Consider the following 16888-nt stretch of genomic DNA (forward strand, 5'->3'; position numbering starts at 1 on the left):
GGTATAACAAGTCCATACATTAAAAAAAAAAAAATTGAGATCAGAGACACAACACGGTTGATGGAAATTTGTACTGCTAAATGTATGAATTATGTGAATGATGAAGTAACGTAAAAAGATGGAGTATGCATTGTTCATTTGGATCAAAGAACAAAACAAGAAAAACCTGTCATAATGAGATCTACAAATAAGTCATAATAATAAAATCTGATAGAAAAAATGTAAGTCTTCCTTAATTAGCAGTGTCACAGATCCACTTTTGTTGCCAGAAAAGGCTAGTTCTAGAATGTCAAAAAGATATGTTACTACACAATGTAAAGATTGTAGGTTTGGTTGATCATGAGGCTAGCTAAGCCTTTCCTTGCACAACTACAGCAGTTAATTGATGAAAATAAATGTAAAAATCTGAACTGATTTACAATGTCAATGAGACAGCATTGTTTTGGAAGAAACCTCAATAAGCTTATACAGCTTTTGAAGAGGTGGCCCTAGGCTTTGTGATCAGAGATTGCAATATGCTGCTATTTTGCAATGCAGCAAGCCACATGATAAAACCTACTTCTAATTTACTGAATACATAATCCGAGAGCACTTACCAGATGTAACAACAGTAAGCTGCCTATGTATTGGATGTAAAACAAGAAAGATTGGACAATAAAGAACCTCTTTTTGGATTGGTTCCATCATTATTTCATTCCCATTCTATTTTGACAAAGCCCCAAGACACTCAAGTGATGACAATGAGTTTGCAAATGACAGAGGTTGTCTACCTACCTCAAAATACTACATTCCTTATCCAACTGTTTGATCAGGGGACAATTAAATACTTTGAAGCCAAGTATACAAGGACAGTTTGGTCACATCATTGAGGTCTTGAACAACGATAACCTCATGCTACATTTACATGACAAAAGTTAATTGGGGTAACATTTATCACAATTACAGTAAGTTAACTCCATAAAATAAATAGTGTTAAAATAACCAAGTTATTAGAATAGTGACTAAAATTAGCTAACTTAGTTCCGTTCAAATGAAAAATGCTTATTACATTCAAAGGCTTGATTGGGGTTAATTTTAGTCACGTGGTATCGGTATCATTTGCTTTTGGAAGACCATCATAGTTGAAGTCTCTTCTTAATAAAACAGGCACTGGAGAACACCAAAGACAAATCTGTAACTGTCTATTGGAAGAACTTCTGGCCCGAGGCTACGAAAGACCACTTCAGACAAACTATGGCCCATTTGAAATATATAGCACAAGAAAACCATTGCAGAAATAAGGAGTTTGTCAGTACAAATGGTAGAACAGGATTTGGGACTTCAAGGCATACGATGGGTAGGGTAGACAACAGTATTATTAAATGATCTGGTGAAGTTCATTTGTTCAAATTCAGATAGTGAGGAAAGTTAAAAAAGGAACCAAGAGAAATTTAACCAGGAAAAAATTGCACAAGCAATGTATGATACTGAACACAGTATTTCTTTTTATTATATAAAGGTAAGAAATATTTTTGAAAGAAGTAATATGATTATAATTACATCATATTCTGAATCTGAATATAAATTTTATGAGTGTTATTACACTTGAAATTATTTAATTTATTAATTTTTTTTCAATGAAATAACTAACAAAATCTGATTTTTTTTCTAAATTCTTTAAATATTTCATATGAAATTTATTACCTATCACCAAATAAACCTTTTAAATCAAAAGTATCAAATGAGTGATTTTTATTTGAACTATTATTGATTAGAAAAATGATAAAATTTAAAATACACACATTTAATCAACTATTTTGTATTTTATACAAATAAAAATACAGACAACATGTACCACAAAGAAAATATTTTTAACAGAAAATTTTAATCTTTCATTTCTCCATCCTCTTCTTCCTCTTCAACTCCCCTTACATATAACACATTGTTACATCTGATAAGAATTTCTCCTAAATTTCCAGTACAATTTCCATCAATATACTCTTCTGTGTTGGCTAACTAAATTAAAATATAAAAAAAAAAGATATGTAGCATCATATTTTAATGCTAATTATACTCCTAGTTACAATATTTATTAATGACACAAATATATACTGTTTGTCAAAAGTTAAGCATGGATCACAAAAAGCTAAATAAAAGCATAAACAGCACGATAGCTTAAGGCTCCTGCCAAAAGAAACAATAAGACGTCTGCATCATCTTTGCATGCTAACCTTGTGTCATCAACAGGAAGGCTGGTATCTGTTTCAACTGTTACCAGAAGACTTTGCAAGGCTGGACTATGTCCCTTAACCAGCAGTATGTGTGCCTTTAATCTCCAGACAGACAGGCTCATCTGAAGTGGCGTCAGGAGCATATAGACTGGACTCAAGAACAATAGTCCCCTATCTGTTCACAGAGAAGTCTAGGTTCTCCCTGGAATCTGTCGGCAGGCTTACATTGATCTGGGAGGGAGGTTGGAACCTATTCCAAACCAGAGAACATAATGAACACTGATCTCCATGATGGAGATACCATTACTTCTCACAGGTATTAGGAACACAATGGCAAACCTTATGCTGGTGCAATCAATGACGATTTCATTTTAATGGACGATAATGCTTGTCCACATATTCTATAGGGTTGAGATCTAGAGAACATCTATGGGATGCACTAGGAAGACATGTTTCAACTATCACACCTCTCCACAAACCCTCGGTGATCTCCAAATCACACTCTTTGCATGAATGACAATCGCTGCATTATCACTTTTTGCAATTTCTTATCGAAGGAATGAGTTGATGCTGTCAAATTTTCATTACTACTAGAAAAGGTCACATTCCATACAGACCTCAACATTTGTATTCAAACCTTTTTTTATCTTCACATTTACTGTTACTTGCATCCATCTTTTATTTTTTCTGTTAACATTCACTCATTTTCCCCCCACATGTATGCAGTTTATACCTAAAGTATGCGAGTATAACCCTGAAAAGAATTTTATAAATTTGTTTAAGTGATGTTAAAAATATTGTCATTTTTGTGATCCATGTTTAAACTTTTGATGAGCAGTGTATTAATTTTTAGATTTTCTAATGATATAGTCAAAGTCTGTGATATGTATTATAATTTTGAAAGCAATATAATAATAAACATAGGTTAAAACAACATCGTTATTGTAACGCTAATCCGCGTTATAATAAACATCTGAATAACGATTGTCGTCCTCTAGTTTTTTGCGCACACTTCCTCTTGGTATAACAAGTCCTTAAACAAGTCCTCATTTCCCCCCCACACGTAATTGCATAAAAATTAAGAATTATCAACAAATATTCTAAATTAAATTCTTACCTGAAGGTTCATATATCCATCAACAGATACAAGATATCCTTTATATTCCATTCCCCATTTTAATTTTACTACTACTGGTTTACCAGTTAAGCTATTAAGGAAAGGTTTTGGGTTTAAGGGCATAGTCTAGAAAGAAAAAAATATATATATATTAAAGTTATGAGCATTTTAAAGAAATATTTCAACATTACATTTGAATTTATTATTTCAAAAGTTATTATATAACCATTTTCAGCTGTTGTTTGATTGTTCACAAGAAAGGATTTGCTACAGGAACATACTACTTTTCCACTGCTGTGCTATACTACTGCAAATTAAGAACTGAGAGGAAGAGAACAAGGAGAAGAATTCTTAAAGTGTTCAAGTTCTCAGAATGTATCCAATAATGTCTGAACATTTGACTTTTGAACAGTCCTATGCAATATTAGTGGTTATTTAATTTCAATAATATATCTGTTTTATTATTATTGTTAATGTATCAAAATTTTTCCATGAATCTGGTTTAGTCTGCCAGAGTCTGAATAAAAAAATAACAACGTATTATGCACAAGTCAAATTATAACAGCCAACTATATCTTTGTCAAGATCACCTAGGAGCCATAGCTATGGGAGGACTGAAGTATCTACACCAACTTACAGCTTAGACGGTAGTGTCCACCCATAGTAGTATAGAGGTAGCCCCGTACAACATAGTATCACTAATATTGTTTGAAAATTGGGGATATCCTCCGTACGACGCCTTCCGGTTTCACTCTTAACAGTTTTGGAAATCCTCCATACAAATATCACAATTTTTAAGCATAAACATCTTTGTTCGATCTTTTTTATTTATTCAAGCGTGTGTGTTGTCTCAAATTTGCCCATGGATTTTTGAATATCAAAATTTTCATTTGTTTTGTGCCTTTTGTCAGGTTTACTTTAATGAAAACTGATAGCACAATTATATTCCCTATTCTAGCTTTACTATCAACGGGTGTCATTGTCGTTGTTTTCAGATTTTATCCTTTTAAGACCGTCACTGTGTTTTGTTTTTATAGATTAATCTCCACATTTAGTAAAGTATATTTAAAATTTTTTAGATAAGTGCTATTAAAAAACTCTTTTTTAACCATTTACTTTTGTTAACTTTATAACCATATACTGTACAAAGAATAGTATACTTTTGTTAACTTTTGGAACGTAACCCTATGTTTTACATTAGTCCTTTGTTCCATAGCATGGATTTGCATAACACAACACTTTTTCAGAACGTAACTACAAGGGATACCCGGGAACCTATTCTGAGTAGTATCGTTAAGCTAACAAATACAATAAAAACCAGTTTCTATTGGAACCATGAGATTCACATTTAATCAACTGTGACAATGCTATTCTGAGCCACACGTTTCATTTTCGGTTTCGATTGCCACATGTGATAACTAAGACTTTGTTATCGATCACTCTCGAGATGCCATTAGGAACATAATGAAAGTGAAAACAACTTTCTTTTGATGTAAGAATGATTCTACTTCACGAACAATTGGAGAGAGAGTTATAAACTATATTGTTGTATTGCTTGAAAATAATTACCTTAACTATTTATGAATATTGTATGAATAATGTAATTACTTTCTTGTTAAAATTTAAAGTAAGTAGGTATACCGTATTTATATATTTATATTCTAAGCTATCAGTAACTTTTTGCCATCTTTCTGGATCTTTTTGTGAGCCGACTCCATCAGAATTCAGACAGTTGGCTATTTCCTGCCACAATTTCTGGCAATCTTTTACAGTAAAGAAAGCATCTAACTTTCCTGACATTAATTTAGCATTGTCTTCTATAAAATTAACAAGCATCTCTAACTGGCGACTTGTAGTTCATTGGCTTTGTTGGCCTTTCTTCAACATTTTAAAACAAAACTATTTCACTAGTGCTGGTACACGACAATGCTAAAACCATGTGCTTTGCTTAGAAAATGGCGGGTTGCAGTCACGTGAAAAAAAATACAATGTTAACTAAACTGTGATTGGTTAAAGCGTAACAGCTATCGATAGCGTGGAACCCAGACGCATCTCGACCGACTACCCATATCGAAACCCACTTAACTTGGAGCACAGAATAGCGATTTGTCTAAGGTTCATTAACTGCCTTTCACTAAGGGGATTTATTGAATGTCCTGTGTATTGCTCTCTTCGAGTTATCAGAAGAGCTCAGAATAGATCCCCTGTATATGCTTTTGCTTTCATCACACAAATTGTAGCCCCATTTATACCTTGAGTGAAAATAAATGCATACAAGTTTATGATTCTTCACATAAAACATTAAAAGGAGTAATGATTTTAAAGAAAAATTTATTAACGATCTTCATTTGAAGAACATAGTATAGAGTTCAAAGAAAACAGTCTTAAAAATATATAGCTAAATACCAGCAGAAAAAGAAAATACATAAAAACAACAGATGTTGATGACAAAGTATTTGCATTATACCTGTACAATTTAGGTTCAACCCAGAAAGTGATATCACCCACTAAAAATAGCTGCAATTTAATATCTTATTTGAAGGTAACTTTTTTTTTTTTTAGATATATTAGAAGTAAAGTTAAATATTAAATTTTTATCACATTCCTATTATCAGGACCTACTACAAGTCGCTAAGTACTATCAAGATGAACAAATGGATCTTCAAGCCTTGCACCACTTTCCCTTACTTAAGACACTTTTTTCCTGTTTCAACACTATGTTACCATCTTCCACAGCAGTTGAAAGTGTGTTTAGTTACAGGGATCTTATTATAAATCGAAAAGTAAACAATATAAATGATGATTTATTCGAAGCCATAGCTGAAATATTTTAACACTTGCATTTATTTGAAATTAATGATGACTTCATTCATTCAGTAAAAAAAATTGTTTTCAAATTGATGATTTATGTATCATACAAAAATACCAGAAATTATTTATAAAGATATCTACATAAAAGTCACATGTAATAATGTATACAGTAATTCATTGTTTATATAAAAAACAGCAACTGTCTTTACAATTACATTGAGTATAAGACAAAAGATCACATAAATAAATCAGTTTTTTAACACTTAAAAGTACAAAACTTATAAAAGACTTATGTAGTAAGAAAAATAAATTATATAAGTTTACACGAACAATGACAATACAGTGAAACAGCATTGTAAAACATTGTCAATAGACCAACGGACTTGAGAGCACTCTCGTAAAAAAATGGAATTGCCCATTTAATTCATTAAAAGATAAATACTTTTATTCATTTTCTAATTAACAAGTAAAAATGCTATCTTAACTTAAGTGAATAAATAGCTAATTAAATAGGTCAGAAGAAAAAACGAATACCTGCTGTCATTTCTTATGAACTAATTTGAATTTATTCAATTACTTTTTTATTTGAATAAAAGTATTCGAATGCTAGATATCCATTAAAACGAATCCATTAGTTCAACGAAACAGTCGACTATCTAAATAGACGGAAACCACAAATAACTTGTCGTTGAACTTAAATAACAATAAAAACGGCACTTAGACCTTGTATTTAAATCGTTGATTGGTGCATTTTTATTCAATTAGTACAACAATTCTCCACGAACAATCAAATAGGCTACTCAAAGCTGGCATAGTCACTTGGGCTAAATAGTTAAGTGCAATAGTCTTAGGGCATGTTTGGAAATTCTAACGAGTAACACCACAGTGGCGGTGACGGATATCATTGGCCATAGACAGTTATTCCGGGAGATTAGTGCATTTTTAAACATGCTGGTTATTTTGTGGCATTCAACGTGTCAGAAAGTTGAGAGGAGGTTATATCATTAATCATATCATTGCTCTCTAATATCAATTCAGAATCGAAAAGTTCATCAGATGATGAAAATGAACTTGTACATACAATTTTTTGGACAAGCACGAGAGAAAAATTCATCTTTGTGTAAACTGCAAAATCAATAATTTCGCAGTATAAACATTTGCTGGCCATCAGTCTTGCCATCCTGCCCAATCTGAAATTTGGGACGAGATGGCTTTCTGTTCTTGGTCGCATAATGCCTTAAAAAACGAATTGTTTTATTTTCTCCAAATTTTTAAAATCACAGCCACATCCGCCACGACAATACAATGTGTCCGCCATCCTGTAATTCAAGAGAACCACCATAACCGCTCTGCCACCGCTGTTACTTCGGCAAGTACCACAGAACTGGCAACGTCATAACAGTGATTTTTAAACGCGGTCGGTTACATTTTCTAAATGCTCCGGTAATTATCAACAGTTACCAGTAACACCGGTAAGAATTTCCAAACATGCCCTTAGCTAAGCACCAAGACTCCTGACTGCACCAGGACATGGGCTCATTTCGGGAACCGTGTCTGGCAAAGGGTCACATATAGAGGTATGGTTTCTTTGACTTTTTTGCTCCTATGGGCATGCTCTACGGCTCTGTCAAGGTCTCAACAGTGTCATTCACATGTACAATTGTGCCCAGTAGAATGGTAATTACGTATGAAGATAAAGTCACTTTGTTATCATCACTAGCTTCTTTAAATCTTCCTTAAATTAATGTACTTATATAACAATGAGGAATTAGCATCAATGAGTTTTAAAAGATAATTCGTTATTTAATTAACTATAAAATATATATCACTTACAGCCATCTTGATATTTTTAAAAGTATTTCGCTAAACTTCACGTGGTCAGACACACAAACGAATTTCGAGCGTAGCGACTCCTCGCTTTTCTAAGCAGCGTTGCCAGATCTGAAGGTTAAAAAGTAGCGTGGTTGTGCTTTAAAAGTAGCGGATTTGAATTGTTTGTAGCCCAAACAATAAAATTGAATTATTTTGCAACTATGCATTTTTACTAATGAAATAAGTTTGTAATATATATATATATATACACATATACAGGGTGTATCAGAATGACGTTTTAAAAATTTGGGGATTGTAGAGGATGAAATTTTGAACGTTTTGATATAAGGAACCTACAGCCAGAAATGAAATATAAAGTTTTAACAGCACTTTGCACTATTCTATGAGGTCGGTATGCTGAATGAAACAGCAGAATACAGTATTTATGACAAGTTTTATTGACAAAACAGTAGAGTACAATCAAACTGTACAGTACATCGAATCAGTGGCTGCACTACTTTAGAGTAAATGTTCAGTGTGACGACAGGGCCGTGCCGTGCTATGATGCAGAGATGCAGCCGCATCAGGCGGCACCGTAATGGAGCGTCATAAGCATCATTTAAGGAGTGGCATAAATGGCATTTAAAATAATCTTGTTTCTAATAAATATCATTTTAATAAAATAATCCTTTCTGAAATATTTCAAACCGATTAATATATTTACATAACACGGATGTAAAAACATGATGTGATCGTAATATGTCACGCGTTGTTAAAAATATATTCTAACAATACGTAACGAATTGTTACAATGTATTGTTCGTTTTTTTCTATTGTAGGTGACGATTGTAAAGACAGAAGACGCGGACGAAAGGCGGAGAAAGCCCGCTCGGGTGAAGACAGGAGTTGCCGACGGGGCGAAGAGGGGTCTCTGTGTCACGTTTCTTTAAGGCCCGCTCGAGTAAAGAGGCCGACGGGAGATGGAGAGCCCTCCGAGTGTCCCGCATTTAATTAAGGCCCGCTCAAGTGAAGACATCGACGAAAGGCGAAGAACGCTCTCTGTGTTCCGAATCTTTAAGACTTGCTGGGGTGAAGACAGGAGATGCTGACGGGGCAAAGAGGGGTCTCTGTGTCACGTTTCTTTAAGGCCCGCTCGAGTAAAGAGGCCGACGGGAGATGGAGAGCCCTCCGAGTGTCCCGCATGTTTAAGACCCGCTCGGGTGAAAACAGAAGACGCCGAGGAAAAGGCGGAAAAGGCTGTCTGTGTCCCGTATCTTTAAGGCCCGCTCGGGTGAAGACAGATGATGCCGAGGAAAAGGCGGAAAAGGCTGTCTGGTNTAAGCTTCTCTAATTATCTTTATTTTTAACTTGTCCTCAATATTATATCAAAAATGAAGATGAAGAGACAATGAAAATAGCATTAATTCAAATTAAGATTCCTTAATTTTAATTCAGATTAAATTAACATATAAATTTTATGTTAATTTAATCACTTTCAATAGTATTTATAAATTTGAATTTATAATCAGATTCATATTTATTTATAAATAGAATAGTGTCAATTACTTACAAAACGTTAATATTTTCAGTAATCTCAACTTTTGTTACCTAAATTCAACTGACACAATTACTGTCAGCCGAATTTAGGCTGAAATTTAATGTGAATTTAGGCTATATTACACTCAATATACTTATTTTTGTATGGATATATCCCTGTACTATTTGCAAGTATGAAGTAAAAAATATAAAAGAGCAGTACCAGTAACTTTATAAATAAGCATTGTTATATTGCCTTGTTTAAATTTATGAACGCGCATAACGAAACAAACAGCAATAAGACATTTGTTACATTTTCTTAGCAAATTAATTATAATAAACTAACTTCTGAAAACAGTTCATTTATTTTTTAATTAAAAGATCGCACATAATTATCTTTAAGACCGAAGTATTGATGCAATTCATAATAACGAGTTTATAAAATATGATTTTTGTATTCGTTGCTCTAATTTACATTTAGAAAAGTAAGTAAATAAAATAATAATTTAGAAAAAGTGAGAAGTCAACGACTCAAATTCAAACAGGGATAATTTCCATGTTGTTTGCAACCTTCAGAGTTGATTGTATTTTGCAGTTGTATTGTTCGACACAATACTATTTTTGTGACTGACTTCACCTTTCGATGCATTGCATCATACAATACAGCTGAATAAAGAAAATAAAATGAATTCTATGAAAAGACTAAGAAGAATTGTTTACAAGCATTTTTCAATATAAATTTCTAGAAAGATTAATATTTAATAAAATAAAAATGACAAAGTAATAAGATAAAAAAAAAAAATGAAGTAGAACATTTATACCTTAAAGAAACATTTGTAATCCTATAATCGATAAGAATTCAATAAAAATACATTCGGTGGCTGTTTAGTAATTGACCGAGAGCTAAGAAATAATAAATAATAAATGGTAATATTAATATTTTTCTACAATAAACCCCTATTTACAGCTGTATCAAAGTATAAGCGGTTAATCAGTGTAAGAATCGGCATTGGATTTATATTTTAATGCAATCTTCCCAAATAACATTCCAACTGATCTTTTTTTTATGTTTCAAAAATAATTTGCATTGCAAAAATTATTATTCTTGGAACAAATTCCTGAAATTTAAGATATTCAAAATGTGAAATTATTTTTCTATATCTGCCGTTTATTTTTTAACATTGAGCTACCTTGTTTTCGGTTAATTAATACAATTGTTTTGCTATAAAGATACATATTAACACAAGATATCATCAAAATATATATAATTTGGTAAATTACAATAATTTATTTAAAGTTGAAAATAATATATCAAATTTTTGACAAACTTAAAATAAACATCGCAGTAAATTTTAAGATTTAACGGGTGAAATTACAAATTATGGTTTCAATCATCTATTAGATTTTAATATAGAAACCTGAATGTACTATGGAATCAAGTAAAAGTATTGGAAAATTGAAATCGGGAGATAATTTCCAGACAACTGGATCTTTAGAAGAGACTTAGATTAATATAAAAGAGACTCTGACCATCTAATTCCAAGGGAATGGCTCACATAACTAGAAGGCTGGATGAATATTCTTCTTGATTTTTCATTATTAAAATAATTCATTTAGAAATATTTGCTTTTGCGATTCATATAATTTTACATTAGTTTAATATTAAAATGCAATGTAAGAGTAACGTCGCCACCGTACAGTACGTTGGAGGTACAGTATTTTACTTTTTTGCTTCTAGAATTAAATTTTAGTTATTGTTTTTTTCATAGTCTACTAAAGCTGTTTCTATTTATTGATGTTTTTGGAATTTTTTTTTGAATTTTGCATAAACTGTCTTTAGTTTAAATATTGTTAAGTATACTTGATTAATATAAATTAGATTTAAATATAAACTTTATGATCAGTATTCTTTACATGTTGGNAAAAAACGAATTGTTTTATTTTCTCCAAATTTTTAAAATCACAGCCACATCCGCCACGACAATACAATGTGTCCGCCATCCTGTAATTCAAGAGAACCACCATAACCGCTCTGCCACCGCTGTTACTTCGGCAAGTACCACAGAACTGGCAACGTCATAACAGTGATTTTTAAACGCGGTCGGTTACATTTTCTAAATGCTCCGGTAATTATCAACAGTTACCAGTAACACCGGTAAGAATTTCCAAACATGCCCTTAGCTAAGCACCAAGACTCCTGACTGCACCAGGACATGGGCTCATTTCGGGAACCGTGTCTGGCAAAGGGTCACATATAGAGGTATGGTTTCTTTGACTTTTTTGCTCCTATGGGCATGCTCTACGGCTCTGTCAAGGTCTCAACAGTGTCATTCACATGTACAATTGTGCCCAGTAGAATGGTAATTACGTATGAAGATAAAGTCACTTTGTTATCATCACTAGCTTCTTTAAATCTTCCTTAAATTAATGTACTTATATAACAATGAGGAATTAGCATCAATGAGTTTTAAAAGATAATTCGTTATTTAATTAACTATAAAATATATATCACTTACAGCCATCTTGATATTTTTAAAAGTATTTCGCTAAACTTCACGTGGTCAGACACACAAACGAATTTCGAGCGTAGCGACTCCTCGCTTTTCTAAGTGCTTTTCGGCCCTCTAGTGGTAATACGAAAAATAAAAAAAAATTATTATTTTTTTAAAATAAATTGATTAAATTAATTCATAATAATTTATTAATAAATGAATGTTTAAATTATATATATATATATATATACTATACGACTTAAATGAGTAGACAATAAATTTATATTTATAATTATGTATATAAAAGAAAGGGTGGCAACTTTATCCGTAAACTTTTAGGCACGTGTTTAGTTTTGACAGCTATGGCTGCATCCTTTATTGGATGCAGACACGTGTTTATATTGAGTTTAGTTTTATTTATTATTTTTACTAACGTAAGAAGTGATTGCTCTAAAAAAGATGAATTCTGTAGTTCCGTTAATGAAAATAAAGAAGAAAACAAATATCGACAAGGTTAACATTGCTGATTTTAAGTATTTTAAAATGTTTTGCTTTAATATGAGTGCTTTTTTAATTAATTTTTATCAGATCAGTCTAATTTAGGTAAAAGTCCATCCTTTATACATGGGGTATTGTTTTCTAATTTTGTTAATGCACTAACAAGGGAAAATTCAAATCCATAACGAAATAAGTGATGTTTCAAGAGCTGTTGGATGTATTTGTTTACGAGAAGAACGAAAATGAGTTTCATTTTTTGTGTCATGCTCCTCCATGTGTCAAAAATTGGCCTCAAAGTTTGTGACACATACATAGATATAAGATTACCTCATACTGATGGCCTTCTTGGTGGCAAAGTGGTAATAAGAGGATAATTTTTTTCTATCTATCTCTGGTTACCAGAGGTACAGCACCTATGAATTACCAGAGGGAATGTACCTCTGGTAACTCATAGGTGCTTTACCTATGAATTAGATTTAAACTATTGTTCAAACAATAGTTTGAATCTAATTCATAGGTAAACTTGAATATTTATAAGAGAATGATTAGGTTCACCACACCAAAATATTATTCAATTAAAGAATAAGATAACCACTGTCTATTAGTGTTACACAGTTTTTATTATAACACCATCGCAAGCACTTTCAACATTTTATCAATGTCGTTTTCAGATGATGAAGAGAACATAATTTAGGAACATTAGAATAAAACTTTACCTTGTGTAAAGGTTCCTCTTCACCAGGTACTGGTACAATATATATAAAAATAGATTCACAATAAACCTTTGAGAAACCAGTTAAATATTTATTTGAAAAAACAAATGTTTTCGAGCATATTCGGCCTTCTTCAGGTTAAACATTCCGAGATTCTAAAAGCTGTTGTGCTTAAAGATTTAAGAGTTTTGGAACATACACAACTCATTACACGCATGCGTATCAAGCATTGCATAAACAAAATATATTTACTATTTTACATACGCATGAAATATATTTTGTTTATGCAATGCTTGATACGCATGCCGTGTAATGAGTTGTGTATGTTCCAAAACTTTTAAATCTTTAAGCACAACAGCTTTTAGAATCTCGGAACGTTTAACCTGAAGAAGGCCGAAGAATACGTTGAATGCGCTCGAAAACGTTTGTTTTTTCAAATAAATATTTTACTGGTTACTCAAAGGTTTATTGTGAATCTATTTTTAAATAAAACTTTAAAATGCAATGTTAACTATTTGAAAACGGAATATAATCTAAATATATTTTTTTTACTTTCTGACCTGTTTTTTTGTGTATTGGTGTGTTTATACCCAATTGTGGTGATTTTTGATAGAAGTTCTGTGATAGTAATGTTATAGTCTGTGAATTTCTCATCAGATCTGGGCCTATAGGTGCAAAAGTTTGGGAATGCAAAAAATTCAAAATAATAATAAAAATAACAAAGAAATAATTTTATGTAGAAACATTTTATTAAGGAATTAGTAAAAATTAAAAGCTTAAGTAGGGGCAAAGTAAGACATATCAGTTGAGTAATATTAAATATGACTATATTTTGAATAAACAGAGTGGTAGTATTAATGATGGGTTTTCAGTAGCGGTGCCTTTTTCTCCTTCAATATTTAAAAATCTGTAAAAATACAATTATTGTAGAATTAAAATTATAAAATAGAATTATTCAGTGCAAAAGTAGCAGTATTAGTTTTGGGGTGAAACATTTCTAAATGCCCAATTGGTTACAATGACAAAACTAGGATTTTCATTACTGTTCTGTTTAATTTTACATAATTGTTGCATTGAATGTTTAACTTTGCATTGATAATTATATAGAGTTTATATAAATTTTATCTGTACAGGAGTATTATTTAACTTTTTCATTATAAAACATTTTCTTCAGTTGAGGATTCGGCATAATTTTTTAGTTCAAATTCTGGAAATGAATTAAAAATGATGATTAATGCAAGGTTAATGTTATCTAAAAGATTCGGAATCATTTAAAATAATTAAAAATTAATTCTAATTTTAAATAAATTTATAAATACTAAATGCAGGGCTTCGGAGTCGGAGTTTTGGTGTTTTAGTCAGAGTCGGAGTTGGAGTCGGTAGATTTTTACGCGACTCTACAGCCCTGGCAGGGCTGTGGAATCGGAGTCGGAGTTTTGGAGTTTTAGCCGGAGTCGGAGTCAGAGTCGGATTGGTAAGGAAGAGTCAGAGTCGGTAGATTTTTACGCGACTCCACAGCCCTGACTAAATGAGAAGAATGAATTTTTTATAAAGTTCAATAATTTTAATAGATTTTGTATTATTATATTTACAGAAGAATGCGAAATTAAGACCTTGCTTGTTAATTAATTATTTATTTATATTTATTTCATAAATATGTGGCAACTTTATCCGTAAACTTTTAGGCACGTGTTTAGTTTTGACAGCTATGGCTGCATCCTTTATTGGATGCAGACACGTGTTTATATTGAGTTTAGTTTTATTTATTATTTTTACTAACGTAAGAAGTGATTGCTCTAAAAAAGATGAATTCTGTAGTTCCGTTAATGAAAATAAAGAAGAAAACAAATATCGACAAGGTTAACATTGCTGATTTTAAGTATTTTAAAATGTTTTGCTTTAATATGAGTGCTTTTTTAATTAATTTTTATCAGATCAGTCTAATTTAGGTAAAAGTCCATCCTTTATACATGGGGTATTGTTTTCTAATTTTGTTAATGCACTAACAAGGGAAAATTCAAATCCATAACGAAATAAGTGATGTTTCAAGAGCTGTTGGATGTATTTGTTTACGAGAAGAACGAAAATGAGTTTCATTTTTTGTGTCATGCTCCTCCATGTGTCAAAAATTGGCCTCAAAGTTTGTGATACATACATAGATATAAGATTACCTCATACTGATGGCCTTCTTGATGGCAAAGTGGTAATAAGAGNTGTTGGATGTATTTGTTTACGAGAAGAACGAAAATGAGTTTCATTTTTTGTGTCATGCTCCTCCATGTGTCAAAAATTGGCCTCAAAGTTTGTGACACATACATAGATATAAGATTACCTCATACTGATGGCCTTCTTGATGGCAAAGTGGTAATAAGAGGATAATTTTTTTCTATCTATCTCTGGTTACCAGAGGTACAGCACCTATGAATTACCAGAGGGAATGTACCTCTGGTAACTCATAGGTGCTTTACCTATGAATTAGATTTAAACTATTGTTCAAACAATAGTTTGAATCTAATTCATAGGTAAACTTGAATATTTATAAGAGAATGATTAGGTTCACCACACCAAAATATTATTCAATTAAAGAATAAGATAACCACTGTCTATTAGTGTTACACAGTTTTTATTATAACACCATCGCAAGCACTTTCAACATTTTATCAATGTCGTTTTCAGATGATGAAGAGAACATAATTTAGGAACATTAGAATAAAACTTTACCTTGTGTAAAGGTTCCTCTTCACCAGGTACTGGTACAATATATATAAAAATAGATTCACAATAAACCTTTGAGAAACCAGTTAAATATTTATTTGAAAAAACAAATGTTTTCGAGCATATTCTTCGGCCTTCTTCAGGTTAAACATTCCGAGATTCTAAAAGCTGTTGTGCTTAAAGATTTAAGAGTTTTGGAACATACACAACTCATTACACGCATGCGTATCAAGCATTGCATAAACAAAATATATTTACTATTTTACATACGCATGAAATATATTTTGTTTATGCAATGCTTGATACGCATGCCGTGTAATGAGTTGTGTATGTTCCAAAACTTTTAAATCTTTAAGCACAACAGCTTTTAGAATCTCGGAACGTTTAACCTGAAGAAGGCCGAAGAATACGTTGAATGCGCTCGAAAACGTTTGTTTTTTCAAATAAATATTTTACTGGTTACTCAAAGGTTTATTGTGAATCTATTTTTAAATAAAACTTTAAAATGCAATGTTAACTATTTGAAAACGGAATATAATCTAAATATATTTTTTTTACTTTCTGACCTGTTTTTTTGTGTATTGGTGTGTTTATACCCAATTGTGGTGATTTTTGATAGAAGTTCTGTGATAGTAATGTTATAGTCTGTGAATTTCTCATCAGATCTGGGCCTATAGGTGCAAAAGTTTGGGAATGCAAAAAATTCAAAATAATAATAAAAATAACAAAGAAATAATTTTATGTAGAAACATTTTATTAAGGAATTAGTAAAAATTAAAAGCTTAAGTAGGGGCAAAGTAAGACATATCAGTTGAGTAATATTAATATATGACTATATTTTGAATAAACAGAGTGGTAGTATTAATGATGGGTTTTCAGTAGCGGTGCCTTTTTCTCCTTCAATATTTAAAAATCTGTAAAAATACAATTATTGTAGAATTAAAATTATAAAATAGAATTATTCAGTGCAAAAGTAGCAGTATT

The 16888-nt window shown here is 31.6% G+C and overlaps 2 protein-coding genes across 3 annotated transcripts in view; one reads left to right on the forward strand and one right to left on the reverse strand.

Moving 5' to 3' along the window:
- Positions 1 to 1782: 1782 nt before the first annotated feature.
- LOC111623277 (small nuclear ribonucleoprotein F) lies at positions 1783 to 12105 on the reverse strand. 2 transcript variants are annotated; one of them, XM_023365801.1, is made up of 3 exons: positions 12003 to 12105; positions 3328 to 3453; positions 1783 to 1995 (listed from the first exon to the last, which is right to left on the reverse strand). In XM_023365801.1, the coding sequence occupies exons 1-3, from the start codon at positions 12006 to 12008 to the stop codon at positions 1864 to 1866; spliced, it is 264 nt and encodes an 87-aa protein (XP_023221569.1). In that variant the 5' UTR covers positions 12009 to 12105; the 3' UTR covers positions 1783 to 1863. The 2 variants fall into 2 exon arrangements, with proteins under 2 accessions (XP_023221569.1, XP_023221574.1); XM_023365806.1 differs by lacking the exon at positions 12003 to 12105 and adding an exon at positions 7972 to 8065.
- A 224-nt stretch (positions 12106 to 12329) lies between these two features.
- Positions 12330 to 16888, forward strand: part of LOC111623380 (protein O-glucosyltransferase 1-like) — a 98294-nt gene continuing 93735 nt past the window's right edge. The window contains exon 1 of the mRNA XM_023365933.1: positions 12330 to 12491. Within this exon, the coding sequence (XP_023221701.1) occupies positions 12341 to 12491 (151 nt within the window). The 5' untranslated portion in view covers positions 12330 to 12340. The remainder of the gene's footprint in view (positions 12492 to 16888) is intronic.

This window comes from Centruroides sculpturatus, unplaced genomic scaffold, assembly GCF_000671375.1.
Source record: "Centruroides sculpturatus isolate CEXI.00-Female unplaced genomic scaffold, Cexi_2.0 scaffold84, whole genome shotgun sequence".
NCBI classification, from domain to species: domain Eukaryota; kingdom Metazoa; phylum Arthropoda; class Arachnida; order Scorpiones; family Buthidae; genus Centruroides; species Centruroides sculpturatus.